The following is a 22765-nucleotide window of genomic DNA, read 5'->3' on the forward strand; positions in this document are numbered from 1 at the left end:
TAAAATAATAAACTATTTTTTTTTAAAAAAATCTTGCCATTGGCTAGCTTGATTAGCATTGAATAGCCTTGCAGCTGCAAAGTCAATGTAAGTGTATGTGCCTAGAGGTAGCCTGGCATTTGTTGCTTGGAGGCGCCATCTGTGGAATAATGTCCAGGGTGGGAGAAAGAACTCTTCTCTGTTGGAGGCAATGTTGCCCTTGGCCAGCTTGAATAGCATTGAATAGCCTTGCAGCTGCAAAGTCAATGTGAGAGTATGAATATAGGTGGCCTGGCGTATGTTGCCTGGAGGCACCCTCTGTGGAATAATGTCCAGGGTGGGAGAAAGAACTCTTATCTGTTGGAGGCAATGTTGCCCTTGGCCAGCTTGAATAGCATTGAATAGCCTTGCAGCTGCAAATTCAATGTGAGAGTATGAATATAGGTGGCCTGGCGTATGTTGCCTGGAGGCACCCTCTGTGGAATAATGTCCAGGGTGGGAGAAAGAACTCTTCTCTGTTGGAGGCAATGTTGCCCTTGGCCAGCTTGAATAGCATTGAATAGCCTTGCAGCTGCAAAGTCAATGTGAGAGTATGCATATAGGTGGCCTGGCGTATGTTGCCTTGAGGCATCCTCTGTGGAATAATGTCCAGGGTGGGAGAAAGAACTCTTCTCTGTTGGAGGCAATGTTGCCCTTGACCAGCTTGAATAGCATTGAATAGCCTTGCAGCTGCAAAGTCAATGTGAGAGTATGAATATAGGTGGCCTGGCGTATGTTGCCTGGAGGCACCCTCTGTGGAATAATGTCCAGGGTGGGAGAAAGAACTCTTATCTGTTGGAGGCAATGTTGCCCTTGGCCAGCTTGAATAGCATTGAATAGCCTTGCAGCTGCAAAGTCAATGTGAGAGTATGAATATAGGTGGCCTGGCGTATGTTGCCTGGAGGCACCCTCTGTGGAATAATGTCCAGGGTGGGAGAAAGAACTCTTATCTGTTGGAGGCAATGTTGCCCTTGGCCAGCTTGAATAGCATTGAATAGCCTTGCAGCTGCAAAGTCAATGTGAGATTATGCATATAGGTGGCCTGGCGTATGTTGCCTTGAGGCGCCCTCTGTGGAATAATGTCCAGGGTGGGAGAAAGAACTCTTCTCTGTTGGAGGCAATGTTGCCCTTGGCCAGCTTGAATAGCATTGAATAGCCTTGCAGCTGCAAAGTCAATGTGAGAGTATGAATATAGGTGGCCTGGCGTATGTTGCCTGGAGGCACCCTCTGTGGAATAATGTCCAGGGTGGGAGAAAGAACTCTTATCTGTTGGAGGCAATGTTGCCCTTGGCCAGCTTGAATAGCATTGAATAGCCTTGCAGCTGCAAAGTCAATGTGAGAGTATGAATATAGGTGGCCTGGCGTATGTTGCCTGGAGGCACCCTCTGTGGAATAATGTCCAGGGTGGGAGAAAGAACTCTTATCTGTTGGAGGCAATGTTGCCCTTGGCCAGCTTGAATAGCATTGAATAGCCTTGCAGCTGCAAAGTCAATGTGAGATTATGCATATAGGTGGCCTGGCGCATGTTGCCTGGAGGCACCCTCTGTGAACCAGGGTGGGAGAATTTTGCAGCTGCAAAATCAATATGAGGTTACGTGCATAGAGGTAGCCTGAGGCTGTTAGGAATTGTGGGAGTTGAAGTCCAAAACACTTGGAGGGCCAAAGTTTGCCCATGCCTAGTATAGATAGATAGTTAGATAGAAGATAAGGAGTCCCTCCTTCCCTCCCGCAACTAATGCAAAGGTGGGGCCTGGTTGCCTTCAAGGCAGAGATGGCTGCTCATGCTAGAGGCCTCGGTGGAGAGCACTGACTGGCCTGCCAAGGCCTGCTGAGACTTGCAGCCCAGCCTCCCCCGCCGAGTCCCATCCCTCTTAAGCCCTCAAGTAAAAGCTCTACGATGGAGGGGCCTGGGCAGCGCTTCCACTGGCCCCGCCCCCTCTTCCTTCCTCCTCCGAGCGAGGCCGCAGATGGCGGCGGAGTCGAGGCATGGCGCCTTCCTTCTCCCCTGGCCGCTCCTGGCCGCCCTCCTGGGGCTCTCCTTGGCCCAGCCGCCCCCTTCCGAGGCCTTCCAGGCGGGGCACAGCGCCTCCTCCCTCCCTACCGCCGGCGTGGCGCCTCTCCGACGGTGAGGAAAACGGGCCGGGCCTCCTTCCCTCGGCTAAGCCTGGGCTCGCCTCAGAAGGCTTGAGTTGGCCTTTAGGGACAGAAAAGGGATGTCGGGCGGGAGGGAGCGTCTACTTCAGCAGGTCTGAAGTAGACGAATTTAACACGGTCTGTCTCTCTCCCCTCCTCCTCTTCTCTCTGGGTCTTCCAGGCAGGCCTGATATCCCAGGATCTGATCCTGTAATCCAGTGGTTCTCAACCTTCCTACTGCCTCACCACACTAGAGCATGAATCCACTTTAAATCCGGTTTCTGCCTCCTGCAGAATTCTGGGGTTTGTAGTTTGGTGAGGCCCAGGACCTGTCTGGCTGAGTTGTTTAAAGCCCCCTCCATGAAATGGATTTAAAGTGGATCCAAGCTCTAGTGTGATGAGGTTCCTAATGCCGCAACCCCTTAATACGTTTAATACATCCCGTTTGGACTACTGCAACATGCTCTACATGGGGTTGCCTTTGAAAACGGCCCGGAAGCTCCAACTAGTACAATGGGCGGCAGCCAGATTAATAACCAGAGGGGCTTACAGGGAGCGCACTACTCCCTTGTTAAGCCAGCTCCACTGGCTGCCAATATGCTACCGAGCCGAATTCAAAGCGCTTGTTTTGACCTACAAAGCCCTAAATGGTTCTGGCCCATCTTACCTGTCCGAACGTATCTCCCCCTATGAGCCTTCTAGAACTCTTAGATCATCGGGGGAGGCCCTGCTCTCGGTCCCACCAGCCTCACAGGCACGGCTGGTGGGAACGAGGGACAGGGCCTTCTCGGTGGTGGCTCCTCGGCTGTGGAACACCCTCCCCAGCAACATACGGCAGATACCAACTCCCCTAAGCTTCAGGAAAGCCTTAAAGACATAGTTGTGCACACAAGCTTTTAATGAATGAGAACATGGACTTTACATGACCTGTACCAAGACTTATGTTGAGGATTCTGGATGAATGGATTTTAATCTTGGATATGTTTAAAATTTTATATAATGTGATTTTATTTTGTAACGGTATCTGCTTTTATATTGTTGTTTTGTACACTTTTTAGGCATTGAATTTTAGCCTATTTATTATAAGCCGCCTTGAGTCTCCCCCCCCCCCCCCGGGGGGGGGGGGAGAAAGGCAGGGTAAAAATGATGTAAATAAATAAATACATACATACATTTCCTCATGTTGTGGTGACCCCCAACCATAAAATTATTTTCATTGCTACTTGGCAGGGGGTTGGACTGGATGGCCCATGAGGTCTCTTCCAACTCTACGATTCTATGATTCTATGACTTCATAACTGTAATTTTGCTACTGTTATGAATCATCTTGTAAATATCTGATATACAGGATGTATTTTCATTCACTGGACCAAATTTGGCACAAATACCTAATACGCCTAAATTTGAATACTGATAGGGTTGGGAGGGGGATTGATTTTGTCATTCGGGGGTTGTAGTTGCTGGGTTTTATATTTCACCTACAATCAAAGAGATTCTGAACTCCACCAATGCTGGAATTGAACCAGTCTTGGCACACAGAACTCCCATGACCAACAGGAAATACTGGAAGGGTTTGGTGGGCATTGATCTTGAATTTGGGAGTTGTAGTTCACCTACATCCACTGTGGACTCAAACAGTGATGGATCTGGACTAAACTTGATGGAACATGCCCAAATTTGAACACTGGTGCAGTTTGAGGAAAATAGACTTTGACATTTGGGAGTTGTACTTGCTGGAATTTATAGTTCACCCATAATCAAAGAGTCCCTTGAACCCCACCAATGATAGAATTGGGTCAAAGGACAGGTGGAGAGATCTTCAGTCTTCTCTGCCAAAGGGGTTGCCTAAGACCATCAGAAATATGTGTTTTCTGATGGTCTTCGGCAACCCTTCTGAAGCCTCCTCGCAAGCCCAGGTTGAGAAGCGCTGCTGTAATAACTAAATTTATCTCTGGAAATTGTCCTTATTTGTTACAAAATACTGATTTTCAAAATCCATTTCTCTCAGACGTGATTGCGAACCTTGGCTTAAACCAGTGGTTCTCAACCTGTGGGTCCCCAGATGTTTTGGCCTTCAACTCCCAGAAATCCTAACAGCTGGTAAACTGGCTGGGCTTTCTGGGAGTTGTAGGCCAAAACACCTGGGGAACCACAGGTTGAGAACCAAACGTCTGAATAGATTTGTGAGTGATAATATTTGTTTTGTTATCCTAGGTATCTTTTATATGATGTGAACCCACCTGAAGGTTTTAACCTTCGTAGAGATGTCTATATACGCGTGGCCTCTCTCATAAAGACTTTGCTGAAAAGTGAAGCATGGGTGTTGGTTTTGCCTCCCTGGGGACGGCTGTATCACTGGCAGAGTCCTGACATCCATCAAGTTCGGATTCCTTGGTTTGAGTTTTTTGATGTTCCAAGCCTCAATAAAAACATACCTGTCATTGAATATGAAGAATTTATTTCAGGTAAAATATACTAGAAAAATAGAAGGATGGATTTTTTAATATAATATTTATTTTTAAAATTTACAATACATCTGAGATTATCTATTTAGTGAACCGACAGGAATAACATTTACAACTACAGCTGTATCAGAGAAGAATAGGAATAGCTGTATTTTTGGAATGGATAGAGAAACCTTTCCAAAACCTGAGCAGTCTTGAAGTCATTTCACTTCACACCTTTTCAGTGTGCTTTCCGTTGAATGTATTTATTTTGGTAATATGCACACCTTTTGAAAAATTGCAATTGGTTAAATTTCTCACCATCACCATGTCCTTTTAAATACATATATCTGTGAGTTTGCCTTGCTGAGCCCCCAGTGGCACAGCGGCTTAAACCGCTTAGCTGCTGACCTTGCTCTCCGAAAGGTCAGAGGTTCGAATCCAGGAAGCAGGGTGAGCTCCTGCTGTTAGCCTCAGCTTCTGCCAACCTAGCAGTTCGAAAACATGCAAATGTGAGTAGATCTGGCGGGAAGGTAGCAGCGCTCCATGCAGTCATACCGGCCACATGACATCAGAGGCATCTATGGACAATGCTGGCTTTTTGGCTTAGAAATGGAGATGAGCACCAACCCCCAGAGTCGGACACGACTAGACTTAATGTTAGGGGAAAACCTTTACCTTTACTTTGCCTTGCTGAAAGGCACAGTCCATATCAAACTCAAAGATCAAATATCTTTGTTACTGCACATGTACACTTACAAACCATGTAATGATAGCATTAAAATGTAGTTTTCTTCAACTTTTCAGATAGTATACAGTTCTTCTCTGCCTCCTCTTCATAATATTTTTCTGTTTCTGAAAATCCAGCAACCACAATCAGAAAACTACTCCATTCCACCACCACCCCATTCTAGTAACTTCCATATTAGTTTCTGTATATACATTGTTTGAAAGCTAGATAAATTGGCTGCACTGTAGGACTCTTTCATATCTACTTTAAAAAATAAAATACATATAGTCATGCCTGATCTTTGTTTCTTTGTTATTCAGAGGCTGGTGGGCCCTTTATTGACCAGGTGTATGTCCTGCAAAACTATGCTGAAGGATGGAAAGAGGGGACTTGGGAAGAGAAAATAGATGAAAGACCATGCATTGACCAACTCATGTATTCTATGGACAAACATAAATACTACAGGTAATTTTCTATAATAATGCAGCAGTTGTGTTAAGAACTGGGCTAAAAGCACCTTCTTTTTTGTAGGCTCATTTTCTGAGAGTTTGTGAGTTTGTTGTAGACAGCTACTTTTCCTTACTTGGCTATTTATTATTGAAGGAACAGCACTTAAGAGTTAGTTAAGCTCTATGGTTTTTTTCTGCTCCATTATTTTTGTTCAGCTCCACCTTTTCTATGTTGTTGCTGCTTATATTGGTTCCTCATTTGTTTGCTTTCTATTTGCAAACTTCTTTATAAAGTTAAAATAAATTTATTGTGTTAATAGTTGTTAGATAGTTAATAATAAATAAAAATTATTATTAATAATAATAATAGTTGTTAGATAATTGTGCAAGCCATGTGATGTTAACAAACTTGTGATCTACCTAACAAAGTTATGATTGTCTATAGTTGTGGAAAAGAAAGGGTTAGCTATTGGTCCAACTTACCTGATCAAACGTATCTCCTCCTATGAGCCTACTAGAACTTTAAGATCATCTGGGGAGGCCCTGCTCTCAGTCCACCTGCTTCGCAAGCGCGACTGGTGGGGACGAGAGACAGGGCCTTCTCAGTGGTGGCTCCTTGGCTGTGGAACTCCCTCCCCAGCAACATCCGGCAGGCTCCATCCCTTCTGGGCTTTAGAAAGAAGCTAAAAACCTGGTTATGCGCACAAGCGTTCAACCAATAAATTTCACGGCTTTGACTTGGCCTGTGTCATGGATTATGCGCAAGGTTTTTGGATGAATGGATTTATCCACTTTATATGTCTTAAGTTTTGTATATTGTTTTATGTGTTTTATGCCTAATTGTTTTTATTGCTTGATGTTTTTACTGTACTATATTGTTGTTTTCTTGGCATTGAATCTTGCCAGTTCTGTAAGCCGGCTTGAGTCCCCTCGGATGAGAAAGGTGAGATAGAAATGACGTAAACAAATAAATAAAGTTTGTGGAAGCCACAAAAACAACGTTTCTGGAGCTTAACAGCTACTTTCAAAGTAAATACCACACAATTTGAACAAGAAAACACTTTCAAATCAGGAGCAGAACTTTTTTTTTTCCAAATGTTGTTACATAGTGTTATTGTTGAAAGTCAAATAAAAATATTTTATACTAAGAAATCATATAGATTTTTTTATTTAAAAAAATGAATGTTCAGTATTTTTATTAGTAGTTGTTTACATATGCTAATATTTCAATCTCTTCATCTACATTTGTAGGGGATGGTTCTGGGGTTATGAAGAAACCCGAGGCCTTAACGTGACCTGTTTATCTGTCCAGGGCTCTGCCTCTGTCATAGCACCACTGCTTTTGAACATCTCTGCTAGGTGAGATACTTTCTGTTTTATAGCAGTTGTTAGCAAAATTACTTTTAAATTTAAAAAGAAGAAAACAAGTATCATATTCTAATACATTTATATAATTTGAAGTGTTTTTGTGTGAGCATTGTGTGCCCTCAATCTAAAATCTTTCCCAATACCACAAAAAAGGATACGGGCACAGTTGAAGCTCAGTTTAGATCACTTGGCGTCACTATGGATCCTGCTTTTATCCCATTCTTTTTATTGTGAAATGTCTGATGAGAACAATAAAAGGCAGACAACATCACATGGAAGAACATGGTTCTTCAAATAGGTTGGCTCCAAACCAGTTACAACTTATCACAGTACATTGAACTAGAACCAGAATGAATTGCAAACTGAGATAGCTTGCACAACATTGGTGTAATATGTTCCCTGATGTAGATCCTGGAAACAACTTGGCTGCTGCATTTGGAGGAACAGAAAATTTCAAACTATTTTGAAGGCAATTTGTTGCAGTTCTATAACACAGATGTTACTAAGTCATTTTGTCGCAGAGTTTGTGTGAGATCTACAAGTGGTTTTAAAAGTAAAGTGTTGTACAAATTAAGCAGAGCAGAGCATCAAAGTCCTATCTTTCTCAAATGTTAAGAGGAGTCCTTCACTACTCGTAACAATCCCACTAAACAATCCCACATTATGTTGATGCAGTGTTGGCTGAAAAGGTAGGAAAATCTTGCCATCATCACCTACATAGAGTAGACCTTGTAGTAGCATCATTAAACTTGTGCTCAGTTCAGTCAGTTCCCTGCTTACCTTAATACATGCCTAGCCATCTCCCCAGTTGCTGGATTAATTTTCCCATCACTTCCAGGTGCTTAGAAAAGGGAGGATTGTAATTTCTGCCAATCAACAGAAACCATGAGGGCAGTACTTTGCTCATTCCTTCACTATGAAGCCTGCCCTACCTCAAATATACACACCCACACTATTGTTGTTGCTGTTATTTTCCATTGTTAACTTTGGCTTACAATGATTATCTGAACTGAAGACATCCGAAAGATCCTGTTATTAACAGTCCTGCTTGAGTCTTGCAAACTCAGGGCTCAGGCATCCTGGAGTGAGTCTCAGTTTACTGTAGTTCATTGGATAACTAATTCAAAACTGCTTGGCAGTATATACTCAGTTTTATCAGTTAGCTGCTGTATTAAACTGACTAGCTGTTTCATCCATTTTGGTAGGTCAGTGATGCTAGACAGAGCTGAAAATCTTCTGCACGACCACTATGGAGGGAAGGACTACTGGAATGTAAGTATTGTATCCTGTTCTGTTAAGAATTTATCACTTGGAAAAATTTCCTCAAAGCTAACAGTTATATAATGCCCTGTATTTTGTATCGTGCCATTCTCTTTCATCTTGATGAACTCCCCAACAGAATGCTTATCATATAAAGAGACTCTGTTATTATGCATTTTCTGAGTGGGCCCCCTTTGTTCAACCATTCAACCATTTTATCAGGTTTCACATTTACAGCCTTTACCACATTTGGTTGTCTGCAATCCCAGAATATTAAAAGGATCATACCAATTCTGATACCATGTTGATTTTATTGCTGAGTATACTCACAAATAAAACAAAATAAATTAAGCAAAACTAACTTCACTTGCAGCTTTTCTCCTATCAATCACAAAACAGCTTTTAGTGCACTAGGGACTCCATTTTATTTTATATCGGATCATGGATTATTTAAATCTAATAAAAATACCATTTAATGCAAATCAGTTAATTTATTTATTATTTATTTACTACATTTATATCCGGCCCTTCTTGCCCTGAAGGGAACTCAGAGCGACTTACAAATAATATTTACATACTGTGTATTATATCACTAGCACAGCACAACACTAGCACTATATACAGTGTTCCCTCACTTATCACTGGGGTTAGGTTCCAGGTCCACCTGCAATAAGTGAAAATCCATGATGTAGGGACGTTATATTTATTTTAATATTTATACATTATTTTAGTAGTTATACACTATTTTAAGTCTTTATCAACCAATCATGTGTTGATAAATCGCCTCCTTCTCCTCCCGTTGCTGCTTGGGCTCCTTTTCTCTCTCTTCGGCTTCTTCTTTCTCCCTTCCTTAGGCTGTAAATTGTAATTTTGTATGATTTCTAATAGTCTTTTAGAGTTTATTGAAAAACCGTGAAACAGCGAATCTGCAAAAAGTGAACCGCGAAGTAGTGAGGGAACACTGTACCAGCCATTGTTAACCCAAACTCACAATTGACACTAACAAAGCATTGTGCTACTTGTTTCTTTTTTATCTTGTTACAGTACACTTTAGGTCCCATCTACACTGCCATTCGAGTGCAGATCAACTGCTTTATGTGGTCAGTGTAGACTCATATCATCTACAGTAGAGTCTCGCTTATCCAACATAAACGGGCCGGCAGAACATTGAATAAGCGAAAATGTTGGATAATAAGGAGGGATTAAGGAAAAGCATTTTAAACGTCAAATTATGTTATTATTTTACAAATTAAGCACCAAAACATAATATTTTACAACAAATTGACAGAAAAAGCAGTTCAGTACATGGTAACGTTATGTAGGAATTATTGTATTTACGAATTTAGCTCCAAAAGATCACATGTATTGAACACATTGACTACTAAAAAATTGACTTCAAATAAATATAGAACTGCATAAAATGAACTTGCAGTAACAACATTGTTGGAAGTTAAATCCGTAAAAAGTTCAGGTCTTGCTGTCTAGAGAAACAGCTGTGGATCTGGGCAGGATGCACACTGCTTTGGATAATCCAGAACGTTGGGTAAACAAGACTATTGTAGTTAAATGCAGTTAAACTGGATTATATAAGTCTGCAGTGACCATGTAATGCGGCCCAATCTGCATTATAATGGCAGTGTAGATGGGCCCTCAGAGCCTTAGATCCTTTGTTTTAATTCTCTTATTTGAAGTTTTTTTACAGTTCTTGTCCAAAATAATACCCATATTCAAAACCTATCAATACTGGTGTATCTAAACCCTGTTTTGAACCTCTAGAAAGCAATTTCAACAATGCTCCAGTTTATCTAAGGGTTCTTCTCATTTCCTCATTACTACCTGTATTTACACGAGACTAATGCGCCATCAAATCTAATGTGTACCTCAATTTTCAAAACGCTGAAACCAAAAAAGTATTTACTGACGAATGTAATGCGCAGCAGCAAAAGGTGCACTCTTTGTATATACAGTATGCCCATTACTGCCTGCTTAGAATTTCTTCTTTCAAAACAGTTTTGTTGGAACACCAAAGCTTTCAGCAGTGGAAAAGGAACCTTGGGTGCATCTATACTGTAGAATGAGTCCACTTTAACTGCATTGGTTCAGTGCAATGTAATCATGGGGGCTGTAGTTTTACAAGGCCTTGAACTTCCTCTGCCAAAGAGTGCAGATGCCTCATCAAACTACAAATACCAGAATTACATAGCATTGAGCTATGACAATTTAAATTATAGATGACATCCGTCAAATAGAAGCTCCATGTGCTCCTGAAGAAGCTTCCCCTATTGCTTTGGCTAAGCATTAAGATTACCCTGTTACGCAAATCTAATGTGCACCCTAATTTTGGCAAGGTAATTTAACCAAACAAGATCAACGTTAGATGTGAATAAATACAGTAATCAGATTTACTGGCTTGATCCTTTTTGTTCCATTCACAGGAATGCTTGCAGGTGAGTTGTGTTCATGGAAGCATTCCATGAGCAGAACAGTGAGTTAAGACTTTCCCTGTCCTCCCCTTTCCTTCAGGGATTACTTTAGGGAGTAATCCAAGCAGATGCAGCTTTCCCAAGTCACCCAGAAAGATGTAGATTTCAGATTGGGTTTTCCTTCGTCTGAAATAAGTGGTAGTGCTTATCTAAAATTCCTACTAAACTCATAGTCTGATTGTGGCAGATGCTCATAAAAGCCCACCTCCACTGCAGGTATATCTTTTATATAAATAATAATGACCTTAGCTTTCCCACCATCTTCAAAAATATGTACAGTGGGGGGGGGGGGGGGGGGGGGGAGTATGAGAGAGGCCTGTAATCAGACGATGTGATTTTCTGGATGTGTTTTCTCATGTTGTCTCTCATAGTTGAGGTCTACCTATGATGTCAATTACAGGCCTCTCTCATCTTTTTAAGTGGGGGAACTTGTACAATTGGTATCTGACTAAATACTCCCCCCCCCCCCCCCCCCGCCCACTGTATATGTATAATCTAGCTAGTCCAAATGTATAGTCTGTAAAACTGAACCATCTCCATCCAAAGCTGCCCCTCAAACCCCCCACCCCACCCTGCTTTTAGTGTTGAGATTCTCACTTCTTTTATAGTTACGGGAAGATTGAAAATTCTTTTCCTTTAGTAATTGATGGTAATTCTAATTAGTCCCTAACCTTATCCTATAAAATGTACTTTGCTAGTCGTCCTGAGATCTCAGTGAAGTAACAGATGCATCTCACATGTTTAACAACATTGAGGGTAATGATTTGTTCGACTTACTTACAGCCTCTTAATACGTTTGTCTTAATGCAAACATAATGAAGTTTGGTAAAATTCTATGCTCTTTCTTGTCATTCTCAGTTGAACCCTATTTTCTCTTAAATATCTGTTTTATGCCATTCCATTGGTATTGTCATTGCTATTGAGCTCTGTAGTTTTATTCCTATAATGATGTCGAAATGAGTCTAATCTAGTTCTTGGTATCTTTCTTCTTTTTTTAATAGACTCGGAGAAGTATGGTATTTGCTAAACACCTTCGTGTGGTGGGGGACCTGTTTAGAGCCCAGTACTTAAACTCTACTGATGAGAAGGACAGGACACAGTATGTTGAGGACTGGACAAAAATGAAGGTAAAGTAATGCTACAGACCTGTTTCATTCATTTCCTTGCAGGCCTTTGCTGTTAATTGTTTTGGTTGCTGTGAAGAACTATTTTGGGACACAGTAAAGTAGTGCAAGGTTTTGTTTTTTAAAGAAAGGGTTTCAATAAACTTCAAGAAAATTGGTTTAAATACACTGTCAAGAAATCCCAACTGTTAAGGGGAAAGATAAGGCAGCAAGTCAACTTGAAAACTCAAAGTATTCTTCACTGACATTTCTGACAGCCAAATCCTAATCAGCCAAATCAAGATATGTTTTTTATCCACGAAAAGCAAGAATAACAGCCATTTTAATTTCTCTGTCACTAAAAGATGGGATTCTTAGATGGGATTCTGGCCATTCAGCCCATTTGTCACCTTGGGTGGGTCATCTTGCTACACAGACACATTGCTAATCAAAGGATGTAAAGTCAGGAAGCCCTGTCTACAAATATAGTACTGGACGGCATATATCTCCATAATGTGTATTGTCTCATGAAAGCAAACCCTCTATACCAGTTAGCCAGTCCAAATATGCAGAAACCATGATAAAGGTGGGTTAAATAATACTACTGTTAGGTGGATTTATGATTGGTTAAGCGACTGAACCCAAAGGGTGGTCACCAATGGCTCCTCTTCATCCTGCAGAGAAGTGACTCGTGGAGTGCTGCAGCATTCAGTCCTAGACCCAGTGCTGTCCAACATCTTTATTAATGACTTGAATGAAGGTTTAGAAGGCATGCTTATCAAGTTTGCAGATGACACCAAATTAGGAGGGATTCTGTCTCCAGACGACAAAATCAAAATGATCTTAACAGATTAGAGAGCTGGGCTAAAACTAACAAAACGAATTTCAACAAAGAAAAACATAGGATACTACACTTTGCCAAAAAAAAGCAAAGATATAGGATGGGTGACACAAGCTGAACATGAGTCAGTACTGTGGTGTGGTAGCTAAGAAAGCCAATGGGATTTGCACCTGCATCGAAAGGGCGTATAGTGTCTAGATCAGGGGTCCCCAAACGTTTTAAACAGGGGGCCAGTTCACAGTCCCTCAGACCATTGGAGGGCCAGACTATAGTTGTTTTAAAAAACTATGAACAAATTCCCATGCACACGGCACATATCTTATTTTGAAGTAAAAAAACAAAAGTGGAACAAATACAGCCTAAATATTAATCATAATCATAATAAAAATAATAAAGAGGATTGGAAGATACCCCTTGGGCTATTTAGTCCAACCCCCTTTTACCTTTGTGCACCAAAAGCACAAGCAAAGCACCCCTGGCAGATGGCCTCCCAGCCTCAATGTTGTTGTTGTTGTTGTTGTTGTTGTTAATAATAATATATCACACAGTCCTAAATGCTTGGGAAGTGTTCGACTTGTAATTTTGTGATACAAAATCCAGCATATATATCTCGTTTGCTGTGTTATACTGTGTCCTTCTGTCAATAATAATAATAATAATAATAATAATAGCAAAGAAGGTTGGAAGAGACCCCTTGGACCATTTAGTCCAACCCCCTTCTGCCTTTGTGCACCAAAAGCACTAGCAAAGCACCCCTTAATAATTAATAATGAATTAAATAATAATGAAAGTACCATTATAAACAAGCACAGCTTTGGAAAGCGCGCACCAGGCTACATGCGCCTTCCTCGGAGAAGGAGGAGGGAGCTGCCGCTGCATCGGGAGCCGGATAAATGGCGTCGATGGGCCTCATGTGGCCCCCGGGCCTTAGTTTGGGGACCCCTGGTCTAGATCATGGGCAAACTTCAGCCCTCCAGGTGTTTTAGACTTCAACTCCCACAATTCCTAATATAAGTTTGCCTATGCCTGGTCTAGATCAAGGAGAGCAATGGTGCTCCTCTATTCGGCTTTGGTCAGACTTCACTTGGAATAACACTGTGTCCAATTCTGGGCACCACTATTCAAGACTCTAAGCCGAAGGTGTCCAGAGCAGGGTGACTAAAAGGATTAAAGGCCTGGAGATCATGAATCCCTATGAGGAGCGGCTTAAACAAATGGGTATGTTTAGTCTGCAGAAGAGAAGGTTGAGAGGAGACATGATAGCCATGTCTAAATATGGGAAAGGATATCATATGGAAGAGGGAGCAGGCTTGTTTTCTGCTGTCCTGGAGACTAGGACTCAATAGAGCAATGGTTTCAAATGACAGGAAAGGAGATTTCAGCTGAACTTCCTCACCTTAAGAGCTCACTGCCTCAGAATGTGATGGAAGCCATGGTCATCTGTGGGGCTGCTTTGATTATGTTTTTCCTGCATGGAAAGGGATTGGTCTGAATGTCCCCTTTAGTTTCTTCCAACTCCTTTGATTCTATGTTCTATGAATAGATTGCACATTCCATGGAAACATTGTGGTGCGCTAGTCAGATCCTTTTATACTATGTGTCTGTCTTTTGTTCACGTGGCACAAGAAGCAGTTGTAATATATTTTTGTCAGAAATGGTAAGCATCAAAAGGAAAAAGCAATAGCATATTCTGGACCTTTGTAAATCACAAAGATGTGAATTTCTTAAACACAAACCCAATAGTAGATGCAGTAGCCTGTATCTTCCCATACTACCTTTAAAGCATAAACATTCCTTCTAGGTAGATTGAGACCTTTATCTCATTAGCCTTTCTCCATGGCTGTGCTTTTGAAATGAATGGAAGTAAGAATACATTCACAGTACCAGGATCGAACACTTTTCCTACTTTATTTTAAATAAAATTTGAAATCATTTTAGGCCTCGCTTTAAGTTGTCCTCTCAGTGGAACTTGCATAATAAAATCTCAAGCAATAGTAATGAAGCAAAAATAAATCAGGTTAATAATAACTAGTGGTTATAACAAGGCTCTCCAATGGATGATGATAGTATCTATTACAGGAGCAGCAAAAACAAATCAAAGGGCCAATATATAACTATCAAGAAAAGCTGGAAGAAGACTGATAGTCTTATTAACAAATCTGGAAGTGAGCAACCCATAGATCTCTTGTTATAACAACTATAAATGTGTTTAAATCGTATTTTAAGACAAAACATTTAGTATCTATAGCAACAAATAACACATTTTCCATAATAATTATCCAAGCATTTGAAATACTACTGTGTTTTTTTAATTCTAAGACACACTTTGTTCCTATACAAAGATTTCTAAAAATGGGGTGCATCTTAGAACTGCAGGTGTATCTTATGTATTTTTGTTGGTGATGACGGTACTGAAATTAGGATGCATCTTACAATTGATGGTGCCTTACAGTTGAAGAAATACAGTATTTAGAAAGATCCATAGAGGAAACATCATTTACAAATATGATGGGAATCAAGCATAACAAGCAAATTGAAGTCTGTTCTATGTGTATTTTTTTTAATGTGGCTGCTTCTTCTTGGCGTGTAATCCTTGCATAAGCTGTAGTGTGTGTACAATGAAGTAGGGCCTGTGTATTTGAATGATGTTATGGGTACATTGTCCTAAAGGAGGCTATCCTTGTAGGAAAATACACACTCTCCAATTTAAAAACTCCTTTAAACCAAGGTATCTTAATTATGCCTAATTAAAACTGTTGATGAGTATTCAATTCGATTAAAATTCTTTTAAATATGCTAATTGACAATTTACATTGAGAATTGCAAATCAAGAACTTGAGCTTGCTATTTTTCCACTGAATCCATGCCATTTTATTTCAGTTTCAGCCTGTTCTTCTGTGCTAGGTAAAGCTGGGCACGGCCATAGGTGGCCCATACCTTGCAGTTCACCTCAGGCGGAAAGACTTCATCTGGGGTCACAGAAGTGATGTACCTAGCATCCAAGGCGCTGTTAAGAAAATCCACAGCCTTTTAAAGTTACATAAACTTGAGAGAGTTTTTGTAGCCACTGATGCCGTTGTGGAGGGTATGTATTATTTTTTACTGATCAATTTATTACTTTGCATCCCCCCTCTCCCAAAAAATCATTTTACCATTATGCCAAGTAGAGAAGTATGGGATATATTTAAGTTCCCTTTTACCTCAGAGTAACTTCCCCATTTCTGTTGCTTCCAGGAGGACAGTGGAGGAAGTGATTGTGTAGACTGCTTATTGTGTGCCCATGGAGATATAGACGTATATGTATACAAACAAGATAGGTTCTATAGGTTTGTTCTGAAGTTGAATTTGTTTGTAAGTTGGAGATGGTACATTATAAAGTGTAACTCCAGCCAAATATGTATAAACTTTTGCTTTAGATAGCATAGGGAAGGGTTAACACCCCCCGTGGTGTTTGTTTTGCTGTCTTTGTCCCTGTTCAAAGGATTTCACCTCACTTTCTGCCCCTGTGATCATTGGATTTTGAAAATTTTGACTTGTTGTGGAGTCAAGGATTCGTGATAAAGCTTCAGTGGAGACACCTTTCCCCATGATAACTCTTCCAGGAGTGAATTTCCATTTTCTAACTTCCTGTTGTCTCACCCCTCTTTTTAACTAAGAGTTGTTTGTAAGTTGGATGTTTGTAACTAGGGACTACCTGCCTATGTGTATGTATACCTATGGCCTAGGATTCATGAAACCACCTTTGTTATTTGGAACTTTTTCCAAATTTCCCCCAAAGTTTTGTTGTTGCTCTCAAATGCCTCCAAAATCAGCAAATTTATTAAAGCCTCTCTCTAAACTCTGTAGAGTCCCCTCAAACTGGAAGTCAGAATTAACAGCGAAATAATGTAACCTGCTTGGAGGGGTGTGGGAACAAAAATTAACCATTGTCATAGTTTCCCATTGCTGACTCATTAAGAGGAAGATCTAGACTAGTATTCCATAGTGGACTTGATGTACTATAGAACTGGGAAGCCTTGAAACCTTGATAGGTATTGTATCCACGCAAATAGAGCTTGTTCTGTTTCATCCTGGAGTAAGGAGGCATATCCAGTAATTCATTGTGAGAGTGGTCCCTTCCATTTGCCCAGCACCACAGTTGCTAACTTGGGAACTAGACCCAAATCCTGGTCAGAATTCCCACCCTTCCTTTCAAGATAAAATTAGCCAGTGACTGGCATGCAGGGTATGCTGGGAAATTCCCAGCCAGATACTAGAAATGCTCACATTGCAGTTTGGTTATACGTCTCGGTCTTCCTCTAACAATGCACAATCCCTTCTAAACCCGTTGGTAAGTCTTCACACTCTTCTGACTTTAGATTGGATGCTGGTCTTTCAGTTTAACTCTTAAGGGCTCATCAGTTGCCTGTGCAAATTTTCTTTTCCTGTTCCCATGATTTCACTACATTATAAACAAATCTGTGAACTGAATAAATGCTTTAATGGACAATAATATACTTTAGTCTTCAAAAAGACTAAATCTTTTGCCTGTTTCTCCCTCCTTCCCTTTCCCCCCCTTTTACTCATTCTGTCTACTCTTAAAAAAAAAAAAGCACAATTGCCTAAGAAATTGTGGTTATGGTGGTTGTACAGCCAACCTTTTTATTCAGACAGGCTTTTAAAAAAGACAGTTTTTTAAAGATTAAGTCAGGGGTTGCTGTGGTTTTTACTTTTAAATATGTATATATTGAATTTAACTGGTTTTTTAAAATACCAGTGATGTTTAATTCTGTGTTAATGTTTATATAGTTGTAGAATTTAAATTGTACTGAAATGCTTTTAATGTAAGTCTCCTTTATGGAGATAAAAAGTGGGGTATAAACACAACAATAACAATCCCTTAAAACAGTGGTTCTCAAGGTGTTTCAGCCTACAATCCCCAGAAATCCCAGCTAATTTACCAGCTGTTAGGATTTCTGGGAGTTGTAAGCCAAAACATCTGGGGACCCATAGGTTGAGAACCACTGGCTTAAAGGCACCAGATCCTAGCTGATTTTGGAAGCTATACTGGATCTAGCTCTGGTTAGTACTTGGATGGGAGAATGCAGGTGAATACCAGGTGCTGTAGGCTATATTTTACTTAACCAAATCCTGTGAAATTCATAGAGTTGTCATAAATCAGCAGGTGACCTCAAAGCATGTACACATTACAGCCCTTAGCTGACAGGACAATTGATTTGGTGTTCCTTTTCAGAGACTGAAGAGCTAAAGAGATTGCTTCCACAAATGGTGAGGTTTGAACCCACTTGGGAGGAGGTAGAACAGTATAAAGACGGAGGAATTGCTGTTATTGACCAATGGATATGCGCACATGCCAGGTAACTATGTTGCTTTTTATTAGATTTCTGCTTGAACAGTCTGCAGGTATATCTATATGTTGATCTCCTGAAGATCAAAGTTACGTTACATACTCATGTATAAGTCTAAAACTTTTGGTCAAAAATCAGCCTCAAAAATCCTGGATTGACTTATCTATGGGTCAGTGTAATCACTAATTAATGTAAGTACTTCACAATTCTCTGAGTGGCGAAAGATGAGACCTTAGTCCATCTTGGTGGAATCTAAATGCAGCACCAATCCCCTCTGTTCTCCACCGTGGCACTGCTTCTAGCCTTCCTGGATAAGTAAATGACACCAGAGGTGGTTAGCTGCTTAAGGTGGTGCTGGTGCTTTCCCTCCAGAACTTTCCTTTGACTTACACATGAGCATATACAGTACGTGTCTTTATGTCATAAAAGGCTTTCCTGAAACAGAAAAGAGATTTTCAGTATATTGCAGAATTAAACCAGTTTGATGCCACTTAAATTGCCACAGCTTACTGCTATGGAAGTATGAGATTTGTAGCATTGAGAGATACTTAGCCTTCCCTGTCAGAGAGCTACTACAAATCCCAAGCAATGTTAAACTGCTATAACTCTGTAGTAGAACCAGATGTGACAGATTCAGATCTGGTTTCTGCATTAGATGGGCCTCTCAAAGCACTATAGTTATATTTGACAGATTTCTGAGGCATATTTCTCATACCCTTGCTAAATTATTTAGATGATACATGGCTCTAAAGGCATCACTTTTTCACTCCACTTGCTCTTGTCATTGTGAAACAGTATGCATGGAGCATTCTACTTGCTACTTTCGCCTTCGATGCCCTTAATTAATTTGGTTCCTTTGTCCAGGCAAAACAGAACTAGCTGTATTCACTGTGAAGTTTTCTCTTCTGCAGTAGTAGGGAGGGAATCCGTCACACTGGATCTGGCTTTCCCCCCATGCGAGATAAGTAGGGCTACAATCTGCCAATCACCCTTACCAAGCTAAAGGGGAGAGACAGTCACACTTTCCCAGTTCTGTCCTGCCTCCACTTGAAACAGGAAAGAGTTTCACGCTCTGGGGATCAGCATTTAACTCCTACATTTGTTTGAGCTTTACCGCCCTAAAGATGACAGTCAGTCTCAGAGGATTACAAGTGCACCCATCTTCTAATGAGGAGTTTGTGCTGGACTGGGCTATGTATGAGAGACACCAAACAGTCCTTAAGTCTGGTGTGTGCTGCTAAAGAGTGTGATGGGGTCTTATAGCAGGGCAGATCATGGGGCAGCTCAGCCGCAGATCAGGACAGTAATATTGTGTTGGGATTTTTTTTTTGTTCTGTTCATTTTGTTTGAGTTATTTCTCTGAATTAAATGAACTCAGTAGGCCCATAAAAGGTAATCTTTCACAATTCAGGACTCTTAAAACGGATACCAGATGTCCCCATTGGGGTTGGTCTACTCTGTAATCCCACCAATTTGGGACTCTGAAATGGCCTGTTAGGGTAGTACTGCCCTGATCCGCAGCTGAGTCATCCCATGGTCCTCCTTGCCTTGCAAGACCCCATTATGCTCTTCCATTGATTCAGAAACACACTGGACCCAAGGGCCGTTCTGTTTATTCTCTCTCCAAGCTATGAGAACGTCTCCAATATACAGTCCATCTGAGAAAAAGTTGGAGCTGGTGCGAAACTGAGCGTTTTCTTACCAGATGCCTGTTCCCATCTCCACTTACTTGTTTTTGTATTCTCAGGTATTTTATAGGTACCTCAGTCTCAACATTTTCCTTCCGCATTCACGAGGAAAGGGAGATTCTTGGTTTTGACCCCAAAACAACTTACAACAGATTTTGTGGCGATGAAGAGAAATCATGCGAACAACCGACTCACTGGAAAATCATATATTAAACTATCTCCATCTGTAGGACTACAATCTTTGGGTTCACCAAAGCAATGAAACAATCATGGGGATGTTTTTAATGCTGGTTTGTCTTTCATTTTTCATGCTAAGCACAAACTAATGGTAGTAAATCCCTTCTTCACTCATACACGGTTGATTCAGTATGGCAGCATTATGGACAGGTTTTCTTAGAAAATATCAAGGGTCTCTCTTTTTGGATTTGATCAGTTCATATTTTCAACAGCTGCCATGTTTTCTGGTAATATAATACCAGCTTGTATTATATTCTTCAGATTAATAGAGCCTTTCCTCTGATTGTGATTTACTTTGTATGTTTACAAGGATTTTTTAAAGATATAACCCTAATTTTGTAAGGTCTTGTTTATAAAATTTCTGGTTCTTCACAAAGGCCTTCTATTATTATTTTTTCTGAATAGGCATTGATAATAATTCAGAGTGTGACTACACAGGGATCCCTTGAGTAACAGATCTACCATAGGTAGCCTTCAAGGTAGCTTTTCTAGCCAAAGTTGTTGTATAGGAAAGCTGACATGTCTGTGTAATATTCTGCTCACTTGTATTGTCATTTTCGTTCCTTATTAAATATCTGCCTTGTTTATTTTTGTTTCCAAGAGTTGTCTGCTGTAACCAAAAATAGATTTACCAGCTGATTATGAATAAAATAATTCACTTTTTTAAATTGTTAGTTTCCTAGTTCGACATATACTTTTATAAGCATATATCTATTTCTCGGCCTGTAGCTTACCAAGAATACGTCCATATTGACCATGAACTCCATATCTGAAATGCTATAAGCTCTTTTGTCCTACGAATCACACGAAACGTGTTGTAGAAAATGCACTGTTTTTGTTGTTCTTTGTGGTGCAACTGAGGGACTGTGGGAACTGCACTGATCTCGTGTACCAGTAGAGGGGCTACTGCCACAATGCTTACTTATTTGCTCCAGAAGCTTCCAAACAATGCATTGTACAGGTGCAGTATAGCCATGAATTAATAGCTTACAATATTTGGATGATAGGACACCATGTTATATAGGACGGTCAAAATTGTGTAAGCCAAATTGTGAATGGGAAAAGCAAGATACCAGATGCGCTAGATCAGGGCTCCCCAAACCAAGGCCCACGGAGCAGATGCGACCCTCCAAGGTAATTTACCACCCCACCCCCTCACCCTAAGCTTTAGACCGGTGGTTCCTAAACTTATTTGGCCTACCGCCCCCTTTCCAGAAAAAACATGACTCAAGCGCCCCCTGGAAAGGGGATGTGGCTTAGAGGGGTGGGCGTGGCTCCTGCTCAAGAGGGCTGGGCTGAGCCTCTCCCTAGTCCAAGATGCAGGGCTGCGAGGGGAGGTGGGCGGGGCCACAAATGGGCGGCCAGGACTGGGATGGGCGGAGTTATGAGCTCTGAAGCAGGGCTGAGCTTCTATCCCTGCCCTGCAGCACCTGCCAGGACACAGGGGGTGGGGCTAGAGGAGGGGGCGGGGCCTCTTCCCAAGTGCCTGACGGGGCTGAACCTCTATACCCTGCCCCCATGTTCTAACAAGCGCCTCAGGGGAGGTATACAGAGGCTCATCCCTGTCTCACGCTCTTGGGAAGAGACCCCGCCCCCACCCCAGCCCCGCCCTTTAGTCCTAATAGGCCTCTCAGGAGAGGCACCTTCCAGGACACAGGAGGCGGGGCTAGAAGAAGGGACGGGGCCTCTTCCAAGTGCCTGATAGCTGAACCTCTATACCCCGCCCCCATGTTCTAACAAGCGCCTCAGGAAAGGTATACAGAGGCTCAGCCCTGTCTCATGCTCTTGGGAAGAGACCCCCACCCCACCTTTTAGTCCTAAATGGCCTCTCAGGAGAGGTAGAGAGGCTCAGCCCTGTCTCAGGTTCTTGGAAGGAGGCCCCGCCTCGTTCCTTAGCTCCACCCTCTGTGTCCCAACAAGAGCCTCAGGATAGGTATAGATTCTCAGCCCTGTCTCGGGCTCTTGGGAAGAAGCCACGCCCACTCCTCTAGCTCCGCCCCCTGTGTGTCCTAACAGGTGCCTCAGGGGCTCAGCCCTGTTTCTGGCACTTGGGAAGAGGCCCCGCCCCTCCTCTGGCCCCGCCCCCGTCTCATAATAGGTGCCATCACTGCCCCCCTGGATCGCGCCAGCGCCCACCGTGGGGCGGTAGAGCCCACTTTGGGAATCACTGCTTTAGACTTAGGATTGTCCTAAGTCTGCAATGACTCAAAGGCATACAACACTAATCCTAATTAGCCGAACTATCTCATCAGCCAAACCCAGGCCCACACTTCCCATTGAAATCCTGGTTAATTTATGTTGGCTAAAATAGTTCTTCATTTTAAGTATTGTATTCTTCCATGTTTGTTGCACTAGATATGTGTAGTGTGCATAGGATTTTTTTTTTCAAACTAATCTGGGGGCCCCACAGTCTGGGGGACTGAACTGGCCCTCTGTTTTAAAAGCTTGACCCCTGCACTAGCTTCCCCTAACTATGGTATGCAATAATGGCCTCTATTACATATCAAATGTAGGAGGGTCCATCTTTACCACTGCAACTGGCTCTTCTCCCAAGCTTCTTGCTCTTCCTTACCTTGCATTTGTTAATGTCCTGTCATCATGAGATTTGCTCTGCATCATTCACTTTTGGGCTATAATTAGAACTGCCCACGAAAAGTGGTCCG

General features: G+C 41.6%; 1 protein-coding gene across 2 annotated transcripts; it reads left to right on the forward strand.

Moving 5' to 3' along the window:
* The first annotated feature begins 1932 nt into the window (after positions 1-1932).
* On the forward strand, positions 1933-20770 carry pofut2 (protein O-fucosyltransferase 2). 2 transcript variants are annotated; one of them, XM_062961578.1, is made up of 9 exons: positions 1933-2143; positions 4366-4616; positions 5646-5790; positions 7026-7133; positions 8348-8414; positions 11887-12012; positions 15734-15914; positions 18063-18186; positions 19925-20770. In XM_062961578.1, exons 1-9 carry the CDS (start codon positions 1986-1988, stop codon positions 20076-20078), a joined length of 1314 nt encoding a protein of 437 aa, XP_062817648.1. In that variant the 5' UTR covers positions 1933-1985; the 3' UTR covers positions 20079-20770. The 2 variants fall into 2 exon arrangements, with proteins under 2 accessions (XP_062817648.1, XP_062817655.1); XM_062961585.1 differs by lacking the exon at positions 4366-4616 and having other exon boundaries at positions 1934-2143.
* Positions 20771-22765: the final 1995 nt, after the last annotated feature.

The sequence above is a fragment of the Anolis carolinensis genome, chromosome 1 (assembly GCF_035594765.1).
Source record: "Anolis carolinensis isolate JA03-04 chromosome 1, rAnoCar3.1.pri, whole genome shotgun sequence".
NCBI classification, from domain to species: domain Eukaryota; kingdom Metazoa; phylum Chordata; class Lepidosauria; order Squamata; family Dactyloidae; genus Anolis; species Anolis carolinensis.